We start from the raw sequence: 13,366 nt of genomic DNA, 5'->3' as shown, positions 1-13,366 counted from the left end.
CAAATATTCCCTCAGCTTTCTCTTCTCCAAAGGACTGTGCCAGCCTCTTTAATCTAATCGTGTAACTGGAATCCTTCATCATTCTTTGAAATGCTTTCTGGACCATGTCTATCTCTTTCTCTTCCTATAATGTGGGAAACAAAACCATACACAGTACGCCAGTTGAGGCCAGACCTAGGTCAGATAAAGATTCTGCATATCCTCCCTGCTTTATTGTCTATTTCCCCTTTGATAAAGCCCAGAATTATGTATTTTACAGCTTTCTCAACCTGTCCTGCATTTTCAATGGCTTGTACACGCACACTCTCACTCTCCTCTGCTCCTGAACCACTATCAGAACAATATTCTTTATTGCCTCTTCTTATTCTTCTTACAAAAAGGCATAATCTCACATTCTGCTGCAAATAAACTGCATCTGTCAAACAATATCACATTCCATCAGCCTGTTCATATCCTGCTGCAATCTATCACTTTCCTCTTTGCAGTTCTCAATACTGCTAAGTCTAGTGCCATCCACAAATTTAGAAATTGTAACTTGCCCAAGTCTGGTTATTAACTTAGATCAAAGAAAGCAATGGCGCCACCAGAAAGGCCTGTTTCCATGCTGTATCTCTAAACTAAACTAAACCTCTAGTCATCTTTAGATATGAGGGGCGGGGAAAGGGTTGAGGGTCCTTCAGAGGGTGGCAGGACTGATTGCGAAAACAGATGAAATGTAAACAGGATTCTGGTTTCATAAAACGACAAAAGTGAGAAAGCTCTTGGTTTGAAATCAGTATGAGAAATACATACAATTCTTAATATTGTACTTTAGGAATGATGTTGAGGACCGAAAAAGTGCAGGAAAGATTTATTAGAATGGTTTCAGAGTTGAGGGACTTCTGTTAAGGGAATGGCTGGAGGAGCTAGTGATGTTCACATTCAAGAAGAGAAGGTGAGATGTGCAGTCAATTGCCTGAGACACTTATAATGCCCACTCATCTGGACTCTTCTGGAATGTTAAGGTTAAACTTAACATACTAAATTGGCATGTTCTTTTCGTTTTCATTATATGAAAGAAGGACATCATAGCTGTACCGCTACAATATGCAACATACTTTCTCGTTGTTGTCATTGGAAAGCTATCGGGAACTGATACCTTGGCTGCATCCTTTCACCTCTGAGCTGTAGTATGTCTACTGCAACCCCTGCTCATATCAACTAACAGGACAGATATCAAAGCCAGTGTATTCTGTAGCTTGCTGTTCAGGCCGCCTTCCCCCAGCAGCTATCACTGTCGTGGATTAACTCCCTTCATTTATTTCTACCTTGTTATTCCATAATTCCAGCAGAAGTGTAGATATCTAGTAAATCTTAAAATTGTAAATCTTACCCTAATTTTGAGTCTTCCACTTTGGGTAGTTGTGTAAGGTGACCATGTGGGCTGTGCAGGTCCACTTCAATAGAATGGCAGTCAGAAGACAAACTTCGGGTGAGCTGTGGAGATGATAAAATAGGTGCTGCTGGCCCGTTACGGCTGGTGGGAGAACAACTGTACATCCCTAAGTGAATAAGTAAAACATTTATCTCAGCTCATCAAATCAAAAGAAATATTACTACTATATTTTTTCTTCACAAAAGTCCCAAGCACTTTTAACTTAACCTATCCATTGTGCAAAGTTAAAGTTGCCTGAGGTGGAATCCAATCATATTAGTCTCCACGCTGATTGGTTAGATTAGAATTACTTAAAAATGGGCAATTTAAAAAAATATATAATCTTAATCCTGAAGGAAGTCGATATTGCAAATAAATTATGATGAAACTAATCTGGATTTGGCATATCTATCGCACTTGAAATTATCATGCATAACAGATGAATTAAACATTCATAAATCTATATATAAATTGGCACTATCTTTATAATCAGTATGAATAAAGAGCAGGTAATTAGTTTCTACGTGGTCTGAGAATTTGAATAGAAATAGGCTGGGTTTAAATGAACAGGTTAACAAATAAATCTCCCTCATGATAGTAAAATATTATTTATTATAATGCCTTTGCCCTCACAAATGTAATGTTTCCTCTGAGCATCATCTGGGCCATAGCAGATCTGCTTGGAGATTATAAATGTATTTATTGTTAAAATCTACACTCCTTCAGGACATGAGCGGTTACTCCAGAATGCCACAAATGGAAAAGAGGTTTAATGCATTTCAATTCAGCTTCAAAGAGTTTGCTGTAGGCCACAATTTCAAAGCTACCTGCCATCCAAACAGAACCTACTTCAGGGAGAACGTAATCCTAGCAAAATATGGAATGTACCCAGAGGACATCTTATTCCTGGGATGACCAGCTCAAAATGACTTCATAGTGAATCTAAAATCACAACTCACTCACAATTATAGGTGTTTTTTGTTAACCACCAGTAGCAGAGAGTCCCACATGTCTGAAATCTCCATTAAAATATTATATTTTGTTAATAATCAGTTTTTTTCAAGTGACAACACAAATTTCTAGAAAACGTATTCTCTGCCGACATTCTTTCACCTTTGCTTTATGCCATTTGCTGCTTTACTACCAGAATCATTTTTTGCTGTTGACTCATCCAAAGAGATAACATCTGTTCCTCAGTGCTGAAACTCTTGTTAATATTTTTTGACTGTGTTACGCAACTTTGAGAAGATTTCTGTATATGTAAGTATTTAACATCACAGTAATACACATGGATCATCAATCAAGAATATAGCGGCTCAAACTTGGCTCCTATTGTGAATAAAAGTTGGCTAACTTAATGCCTGTGATTATCACCACACTGTCTGCCAAGTTTGGAAAGCTAGTAAGGTCCAAAATGTAGATCATAGACATACTGGCACCAAATAGAAGTCATGTTAGCTGGAGAGGCAGAGAAATGAATAATTTCTCCATACAAACTTTGAAATTTGTATTATCAATAGTGCAATTTATATTAAGTATTGGGCAGCAGGCTTTAATCAGCCTTTTTCATCGCAATGTAGCATTTCATCTCCAGCAATCTCCCCATGGGACAAGAACTGATCTTCTGAACTATTGAGAAACTGTTTAATCTTTGACAACTGCACTCAGAACCAAGATCACCCCAACTTCAGTAGTCAAATTGCAGTATTCAAAGGATGCTTGTGTTTGCATGTACCTCAGAGGCCAAGCTCAAACCTGCATTGACTGACTCACTGAAATATACAAGTGGAAGGGCCTAACTATGCATCTGCAAATCAATGGCTCTCTACCTATCTTCCCCCACTCTACAACAAAGCCCCTCAACAATTAACAGTCATATAGTGACCCAGAAAACATGACCATTTTCCAGCACTTAGGAGCAACCTCTTGGGAAAGGCAGACATCAGTGTTTACATTTACCATCATATTCAAGCATCAGCATAGCTGTGGGTCAAATGAGAAAAAGGGTGCTTAAAGATCAAGACCCTGCAAAATATTATGCCCAACTGAACAACAATAATGTCCACCCTTCTCCTGAATCCTAAATTACCTACAGCAAGCACTTCAAGCCACTAGAAAGATATCACCAACATTCTATCCACAAAATCCTCCCAATTCGCAGGCAGGACAAGTGAACCAATGTCTCAGTGTCTGGTGTCAGGCTGCCATCACCAGTATTGAAAGCTCAGTCAAGTCCAATGGACAGGCCACATCATTTGCATACTTGGCACTAGGATCCTGAATCTAACATTGTGTTCCAAGTTCTGTCATAGGTTCTTGGAGCATCTCAGAACTCATATCTCAGAACCATCTCTCCCTAACCCACAGCTGCCATTCCTATCATCCCTTCACGTCTCTCCAGTACACAACCTATTTCAAAGTGCAATCTTTATGTAATCTCCACATGTCTTTCTGACCTATGTCATCTTTTCTTTTTCTAACCGTTATGATACCTTGATACCAGTAGTAAAGTAAATTCTATGTACACAGACAGAAGGAAGTAAGTCACCAGATAACAAGAGCAGGGCAAAAAACAAAGTCAGGGGAAGGAAGAGAGACTGAATGGAAGCAAACAGTGGAATAGATTTTGTTGTTCTTGAAATGAGGGAGTTTGGAAGGTAAAGGTATCACGGAATGAGTTCAGTAACTCTGGGATATAACATTGAAAGGAGTAGGTCACCTAGTTTTCTTATTTTAGACAAAACCACTGTGGTGGGCTTTATAAACTAATTTTACTTCGGAGTCAAGTGAGTGACTACGTGAAGAACCCCGCCAGGACGCATGCGTGTCATATCGCTACACGCATTGTAACGAGTCACAGCAGGGCAGAATTTGAAAGCCGGGAACAGCAGGTAAGGAGACTCTGCGTTCTTTCCACTTACTTCACAGGTGGAGGCATGGACAGATCCACGAGAAACAAGAAGGCTGCGAAAAAACTGGCGGGGGAGAACCGCGGAGTTGCGGGCAGCCAGCAGCAGCAGCAGCAGCCAACGGCACGCCAATCTCCCGTAATGGGAACAGCTGTGCCCGACTTCGCTCCCGCACCGGCCACGGCCGGGCGGTAAAGCGAAGCAAAAAACTAACTGAGTCGTTGACTCCGATGAGTCCGACTTTGAACAGCCGCAAGCGGCCAGTGCCCGTGAGCATTGTGGCCAGTTGGGGCAGCTTCAGGAGCAGCCGCGAACAGCCAGTGCCCGTGAGCATTGGAGCCGGTTGGAGCGGCTTGAGGAGCAGGAGCAGCCGCGAGCGGCCAGTGCCCGTGAGCATTGGGGCCGGTTGGAGCGGCTTCAGGAGCAGCCGCGAGCGGCCAGTGCCCGAGAGCATTGGAGCCGGTTGGAGCGGCTTGAGGAGCAGGAGCAGCCGCGAGCGGCCAGTGCCCGTGAGCATTGGGGCCGGTTGGAGCGGCTTCAGGAGCAGCTGCGAGCGGCAAGTGCCCGAGAGCATTGGAGCTGGTTGGAGCGGCTTAAGGAACAGGAGCAGCCGCGAGTGGCCAGTGCCCGAGAGCATTGGAGCCAGTTGGAGCGGCTGTTGGAGCAAATACTCCAAAGTGGCAGGCTCCGGGAGATGGAGACTAGTCACAGTGGGCAGCTAGTAAGTCCTACTGCAGTACCTCTTGTAGGGCTGCACAGTGTTACTCCCTCATCAGAGGGGAGTACGGGGGGTCAATTCTGGGCTGACCCTGAAGAGGGGTGTGCAGAACATACCCCTAGTGTGCATGGGTGCAAGAAAACCTATTGGATATGGTGTCCCAGTTCATTCAACCCGACCAAACTGGCCAAAACCTGGAGCCTAAAATAGCTGCAAGTATCGACTACATGTCATTCAACCAGCTATAAGGACAAGCATTATTGGACACCACAGCAAGACACTTACCACCAGGGAACTGCAAATCACTGAATGTTCCCAGTGTCAACCAGTGTATTTGGAAACATGTCGGAGCCTCAATCAGAGCCAGGGACTTGAAACTACAGAAAGTTCTGAAAGTTCTAACAGCGGGAATTACGGCTTTCGCCCGCACAATAAACGAAAAAGACATGACACAAGATCACCAGGATGCACTGGCTTTATTTTGCAACTCCCAACATGAGTTAAACGGCTTTAGACCCCAAATTTGCAATCCTGAACAAACCTGGAACCTCCAAACCACCAATATTACTATTTGGAGGTGACTTATCCAAACAGGTAAAAGAACTTGACGAAGAGGCTAAAACCCTGGGGCTCATTAAAGCAACGTCTAAAAACTACTTCGGCCAGAAACAGCACCCCTACGCACCACCAGTCGGCCAAGACAAACTGGTGAAAGCATCGAAGGCCAGGAACACTCAACATCGGTCTTTTTTAGGCCATGGCCCAGACCGGCCTTCCTGGGAAATGCGCTAACCCTCAACACCGACCCAACTACAGATCCAGACACCGGCGCCTCAACGTCCACGGAGGATGCCGAAAAAGTAACAAACCTACCACTAGTAACCATGGAGGTAGGTGGGTCTGGTTCCTTACGAATTAAAGGGAGCATGGAGGTTGGTGGGAGATTACAATTCTATCTGGATGCATGGAATAAGTTAACTACCGACACTTATATTTTAAGCAGTATAGGGTTATACCATAGAATTTATACAAAAACATAACCCTCCAGTTCAGCATGTACCGAACCGAATGTTCGTGCTTATAGGCAAAGAAAAATCAAAAGCGCATGCTGAACTACAGCGGCTTTATAAAAAAGGAGTAATTGAGAAAACCCAACACGAATCACAGGAATTCGTGTCCAAAATCTTTATCATAAACAAGAAAGATGGTGGTTGCCGCATCATCATAGATTTGACTAATTTGAATACTTTCGTACAATATATTCATTTCAAGATGGAAACCTTTGTTACTGCTAAGCAATTGATTTCCAAAGGTTACTACATGGCAAGCATCGATTTAAAAGATGCTTACTATACAGTACCCATAAGAGGTGACCACAGATGTTATTTAACACAATGGATTATCTGGGGTTCACCATTAACTCAGTTCACATGTCAGTGACTTTGCCGAAAGAAAAGGTTACAGCCTTAATAGAGGCTTGCAGCAAAATCATTGACATCACTAAACCATCCATCAGACTGGTAGAAAGAATAATTGGCAAAATAGTGGCTGCGTTTCCAGCCACACAATTCGGACCTTTACATTATCGAAATTTACAGAGGGCTAAAATACGAGCACTCAAAAATTTATGGTTGTCATTTTGACAGACCAATGAAGCTACCAACAGAGGCCATAATGGAACTAAAATGGCAGAAAGATAACATTAGGCATTGTTCCAATCCAATCATTATCAGCAACCCGTCTATGGTACTACAAACTGATGCCAGTGCACTTGGTTGGGGTGCTACCAATTCCATCTCCAGCTGTGGGGGAGATGGAATGCACAGGAGACATCATTATTACAAACACTGGGCATAAACTACCTGGAAATGTTAAGTGCATTCCATGGCCTTAAGTCATATTGTTCTGGGTTATATCACCAGCATGTTAGACTACAAATTGACAACGCCACCATGGTAGTATATATCAACCATATGGGTGGAAACAAATCGACATCATGTGACAATCTGGCCAACACAATTTGGCAATAGTGTATCCAGAGAGATATTTGGATATCAGCTACCTACTTACCAGGTAAACTAAATTTAGTGACAGACACCAGGTCATGCAAATTCAATGAAAACACTGAATGGATGTTGGATAAAAATGTATTTGCTGAAATTACAGCACGGTATGGAACACCAGATATCGACCTATTCGCATCCAGGCTCAATCACCAGTTATCGAATTATGTTTCATGGGAACCAGACCCTGGGGCAGTGGCAACAGATGCATTTTCGCTGCATTGGGGGAAATTGTTTATTTATGCATTCCCTCCTTTCTGCCTCATCAGTCGGGTATTAAACAAAAAATACAGCAAGACTCTGCGTCTGGTATTTTGATAGTACCCGATTGGCCTACTCAACCATGGTTCCCGGTGATACTCGACATGGTATTAGAACCATGCATCACCATCCATCATAGACCTAATTTACTGGTTCATCCCACAACAAGGGAAAGTTACCCATGTCATAATTATATAAACCTATTAATTTGTAGAGTTTGAAAGCACCTCTACTACACCTGGGACTGACGGACCGAACAGTGGATATTATTTCAGCGGCCCACAGACAGTCCACCAAAAAACAGTACTTGGTGTACATCAAGAAATGGGAAATGTACTGTCACAACAATAACATCACCCACAGATCTATGAACATCCTGTCTGTTCTGGAATTCCTGGCAAGCCTCCATTACGATGAGGGGCTCAGTTATAGTGCCATCAACTGCGCCAGAAGTGCTCTGTCAACATACCTGTGGCAAGGAACAGAGCGGCATTCTGTTGGGACACACCCCCTGGTAACCAAACTCATGAGGGGCATTTTTAATGTTAATCCCCCAAGAACCAGGTACTCCCAAATATGGGATGTGAGCATTGTACTGACCATGTTAAGAAACTGGTCTCCAGCTACAGCTCTGTCCCTACAGAAACTGACTATGAAAACAGTCATGCTGATGGCCTTGGTCACGGCACAAAGGGTCCAGTCGCTACAGAAACTAAGGCTGGACAACATGACTATTTCATCTGGAAATTTAACTTTTCACATCAATGAATTAGTCAAACAGAACAGACAGGGGTCAGCAGGCCTAAAAACAGAATTCAGGGCCTACCCGACAGATGATCGTCTCTGTATTGTAACACACTTACTATTATATATGGAGTATACTAAGATCATCAGAGGCAAAGAAATGTCACTTTTAATCAGCTACAAACAGCCACACAAAAAAGTGACAGTCCAGACCATCTCGAGATGGCTAAAACAGGTCCTAATAAAGGCTGGAGTAGACACTAGCATTTTTTAATCTCACTCCACCAGGGCTGCAGCTACATCGGCAGCTATGAAGTTGGATGTTCCTATGGACCAAATCCTCAAGACAGCAGGATGGTCAACTGAGAAAGCTTTCTAATGATTTTATAACAAACCAGTCATTGGTTTGGTGGGCGGCGCGACTCTTGTCAGCAGCGGTCTCTGCAGTCCGTCTGTCTTTTTATTGTTTTCTGTCTTGTTCTATGTAGTTTTTATTGTTTTTTTTGTCGGGGTATGTGTGTGGGGGTGGGGAGGGGGGGGGGGGGAACTTTAAGGTCTTTCCCCTGCACGGGAGACCCGACCTTTTCTTTGTCGGGTCTCCGTTGTCGTTGGGGCTGCAACGTGGAGCGGCCTCCAACAGGAATGACCTGGGGCTCCAGTCGCGGAGCTGCGGATCTACTCACCATCACGGAGCTGGCCGAGTCCGGAGCGGGTGTAGCTGTGGTGGAGCGCTGCTGTGACCCGACACCCGGAGATTCGGAAGCTCCTACCGCAGGTCTGTGGACAGTAATACCGGGAGCCCGCGGGTCCCTGGTGGGAGACCGCTTTTCGGGGCTTCCGCAACGGCGACTTCTCCCGAGTTGCGGGGTTGAAGATTACCTGGAGCGGGGCCTACATCACCGCCCCACGCGGCTTGGAATGGCCGCGGTACTTTGTGAGCGCCTGCCGGGGATCCAACACCAAGGGCCCGCCGGGGCTCCAACACCAAGACCCGGTGCGTGGCCTTGCATCACCCGGCGTGGCTTTAATGGCTGCGGGACATTTAACATCGCCCGCCGGGGGCTTTGACTCTGTCTTTGACTCTGACATGGGGGGGAGAGGGGAGTGCAGGGGAGAGATATGTTTTTTTTGCCTTCCTTCACAGCGAGGAGAAGATGCGCTGTGAAGGATGTTTGTGTAAATTGTGTTGGGTCTTGGGTCTTTTTTGTTTTGTATGTATGGCTGCAGAAACGGCATTTCGTTTGGACCTCAACGGGGTCCAAATGACAAATAAATGTATTGTATTGTATTGTATTGTATTGTATTGAACCTGGAACATTTGCAGAAACAATTTTAAGTTCTGTAATTTAATTTTACCCCATAAATAGGGGCTATAATTTGGTGTTAATAAATTTATCGTTGGGTTTTCAATATCGTATTGATGTCTAATGATGTTAACACTATTCTCCCCATAATCAAAGCAGATGTGATGCATGGACTCGTTTCCACGGCATGAAATCACAGAGCTTTAAAATCTTCACGTAGTCACTCACGTGACTCCGAAGTAAAATAGTAAGATTAAACGAGAACTTACCAGTTTGAAGTTTGATCGTTATTTTATGAGGAGTAACGTTGAGGGAATACGTGCCCTCCGCTCCCACCCTTGATCATATACTCAACTGGTATCTCTTCTCTAATCTTACTATGTTTAGCCATTACAGTTATCTGTGATTTCACACCGCTGCTTTGAAGAATGACACGCATGCGTCCTGGCGGGGTTCTTCACGTATTCCCTCAACGTTACTCCTCATAAAATAATGATCAAACTTCAAACTGGTAAGTTCTCGTTTAATCCTACTATTTCTTTGTGAATGAGGAACTTTTATATCATAGAAACATAGAAACATAGAAATTAGGTGCAGGAGTAGGCCATTCGGCCCTTCGAGCCTGCACCGCCATTCAATATGATCATGGCTGATCATCCAACTCAGTATCCCGTACCTGCCTTCTCTCCATACCCTCTGATCCCCTTAGCCACAAGGGCCACATCTAACTCCCTCTTAAATATAGCCAATGAACTGGCCTCGACTACCCTCTGTGGCAGGGAGTTCCAGAGATTCACCACTCTCTGTGTGAAAAAAGTTCTTCTCATCTCGGTTTTAAAGGATTTCCCCCTTATCCTTAAGCTGTGACCCCTTGTCCTGGACTTCCCCAACATCGGGAGCAATCTTCCTGCATCTAGCCTGTCCAACCCCTTAAGAATTTTGTAAGTTTCTATAAGATCCCCTCTCAATCTCCTAAATTCTAGAGAGTATAAACCAAGTCTATCCAGTCTTTCTTCATAAGACAGTCCTGACATCCCAGGAATCAGTCTGGTGAACCTTCTCTGCAATCCCTCTATGGCAATAATGTCCTTCCTCAGATTTGGAGACCAAAACTGTACGCAATACTCCAGGTGTGGTCTCACCAAGACCCTGTACAACTGCAGTAGAACCTCCCTGCTCCTATACTCAAATCCTTTTGCTATGAAAGCTAACATACCATTCGCTTTCTTCACTGCCTGCTGCACCTGCATGCCCACTTTCAATGACTGGTGTACCATGACACCCAGGTCTCGCTGCATCTCCCCTTTTCCTAGTCGACCACCATTTAGATAATAGTCTGCTTTCCTGTTTTTGCCACCAAAATGGATAACCTCACATTTATATCAATAAAACAATTTGATTTCAAGTATTTAAAATATACCTGGATATAGCTCATGGTTGACCACTAAAGTTCTTCCGATAGTGTTGCTTGTTACACTGCATGGCGAAGTTGCTGGGTGAAGAGGTTGAATAGTTGGGCAATCGTTCATCACATCCTGTTCAAGTTCAGTGCCCGACCGCAGCTTCAAATAAAAGGGAAGATATAGATAAAGTGCAACCAAAGCATGTCCGATGTTACCTTTGTTTAAATATTTGCAGGAGCTGCTACCAAATAATGATTTATTAGACTGTGAGAATATAACAGCTAAAATAGAATCAGGGCCCTTCCGATCTTTGACAGTTTAAATACATTGCAAAATAGACTGTGCTACATAAAACAGCAATATTCCAGTACTAATTTATTCTTAATAAAAATATACTGCTGGAAGCATTCAGCAGGTCAAGCAACATCAAATGGGTGAGAAATATTCTTAGCTGATTAATGATGGTCTATACAGCTATTCTCATTGCCAGGCAGTATCTTCGGAGAACATGGATAGGTGATGCATCAGGTGATGCATAGGTGATAGGGACCCTTCTTCGGACTCACTGTTGGGGGGGGGGGGGGGGGAAGGGGGGGGGAGGAAGAAAACTGGAGGACACAAGGGGCAAACCTGGCTGATAATAGGTTGATACAGGTGAGGGGAGGGCATTATAGATTGATGGTGGACAAGGGCCAGAGGTAAAAGACAGAAGGTGTGTGCAAAAAACATGGAAGAGTTACGAATTGTGAAGCTAAATGAAGGAATGTATGTGGGCAGGAGAAGAGAGAGATAATTGTGAATCCAGGTGGGGGAGGTGGAGGATGGTTAGGAGAAGAAGGGAGAGGGGGAGGGTTTTGTAGTTACCTAAAATTGGGGCACTCAACATTCATGTCGTTGGGTTGTAAGTTATCCATGCAGAATAAGAGGCGTTTCTCGTCCAGTTTGTGTGTGGCCTCACTCTGGCAATGGAGGGGGCCAGGACAGAAAAGCAAGCATGGAAATGTGACGAGGAGTTAAAGGGTTTAGCAACTGGGAGATCTCATAGGCCTTGTCAGACTCAGTGCATATGTTCGGTGAAACGGTTGTCGAGTCTATCCTTGGTCTCGTTAATGTATAGGAGGCCACATTTCCCCGATTGTTAACCATCACAACGCCTCTTCCCATTCCATACTGAAACCTGATATAGTCTCCTGTACATCGGCAATATAAAGCTTAGACGTGGCAGCTGTTTCACTCAACACGCTGTTAAGATGACAGAGGTTATGGGGAGAAGGCAGGAGAATGGGGTTAGGAGAGAGACATAGATCAGCCGTGATTGAATGGAGGGTTGCCTTGATGGGTCGATTGGCCTGATTCTACTCCTATCACTTATGACCTTATAACACATGGTTGGTTTGCTAAGGCTTACAAGATATCCCGTTTGCATACCATTTTAACTCCTCTTCCCATTCCCATACTAACTCCTGGTGTGGGCTTCAGTACATAGGCAAGACCATGTGTATACTCAGCGTCAGTTTCGTCAAACAATTGTGCTCAGGCCGCCAAGGCTTAAGGGATCTCCTGGTTGCTCAAGATTTCAAGTGAGACATTTATTATCACATGCACCAATTGGTACAGTGAGATTTGAATTACCATACAGCCATACGAATAAAAAGAACACAATACACTGTAGAATTTAACATGACCATCCCCCACACCGTGGAATCAACGTTTCCCACTGTGAGGGAAGGCAATGAAGTTCAGTCCTCTTCCTCTTTGTTCACCCTTGGTCGGGAAGGCCCTCTCGCCGGGATGATTGGAGCACCGGGTCAGAACGGAGAACACTCTCAGTGGCTTGGAGTTTCTGAATCGGTCACTTCTTACTGGAGACCGCGGCTCCCGAAGTCCACAGGCTGAGCTGAGCATTGATTCAACGCTGGCAACCCCCTGCGAGAGGTTCCAGTCGTTAAGTCAGCGCCGCCCGCGGCTGGAAGCTCCGTAAACCACAGCTTCACGGTGTTAAACAGCTGGCCCAACACTCCGGAGCTCCACGGTGGTAATTCAGTGCTGCGCCGCTGCTGAAGCTCTGGCCGGTTTCTGGCAGGAAAGGGAGAAGATGCGACTCGCAGAAAAGACGCATCCTCGACGGTTTCCCCCTTCCCCCCGCCCCTTCACCCCCCACATAAAAAAGACTAAAAGACCTCTAAAATAAAACTTTTAGACAGACTAAAAATAATTAAAAAGGCAGCTGCTGGCGAGGCTGCCACGCTCGGCGCCACCCAATGATGTTAATCATTTAAACTCCTCTTTGCATTTGCATACTGAGCTTTAAGTCCTGGGCCTCCTCCATTGCCTGAATGAGGCCACATACAAACCCATCTATCAACAACTAGAGAGCAGTCCTGAGCTACCTTTAATTGGACTTCACTGTACTTTGTGCTAAAAGTTACTTCCTTCATCATGTATCTGCACACTACGGACGGCTCAATTGTAATCACATATAGTCTCTCCGCTGATTGGTTAACACGCAACAAAAGCTTTTTGCAGTACCTCGGAACACGTGACGATGAA

At 44.4% G+C, this 13,366-nt stretch overlaps 1 protein-coding gene across 3 annotated transcripts in view; it reads right to left on the bottom strand.

Moving 5' to 3' along the window:
- Positions 1-13,366, bottom strand: part of glis1 (GLIS family zinc finger 1) — a 298,316-nt gene that overhangs the window by 34,669 nt on the left and 250,281 nt on the right. For all 3 annotated transcript variants that reach the window (XM_033028112.1, XM_033028110.1, XM_033028111.1), the window contains exons 6-7: positions 10,834-10,975; positions 1,373-1,541 (exon numbers count right to left, since the gene is read on the bottom strand). In XM_033028112.1, coding sequence (XP_032884003.1) covers positions 1,373-1,541; positions 10,834-10,975 — 311 coding nt within the window. The remainder of the gene's footprint in view (positions 1-1,372; positions 1,542-10,833; positions 10,976-13,366) is intronic.

This window comes from Amblyraja radiata, chromosome 10, assembly GCF_010909765.2.
Source record: "Amblyraja radiata isolate CabotCenter1 chromosome 10, sAmbRad1.1.pri, whole genome shotgun sequence".
Taxonomy (NCBI): Eukaryota; Metazoa; Chordata; class Chondrichthyes; order Rajiformes; family Rajidae; genus Amblyraja; species Amblyraja radiata.
The sequence above is the reverse complement of the archived record's forward strand: the minus strand, read 5'-3'. Positions and strand labels throughout refer to the sequence as shown.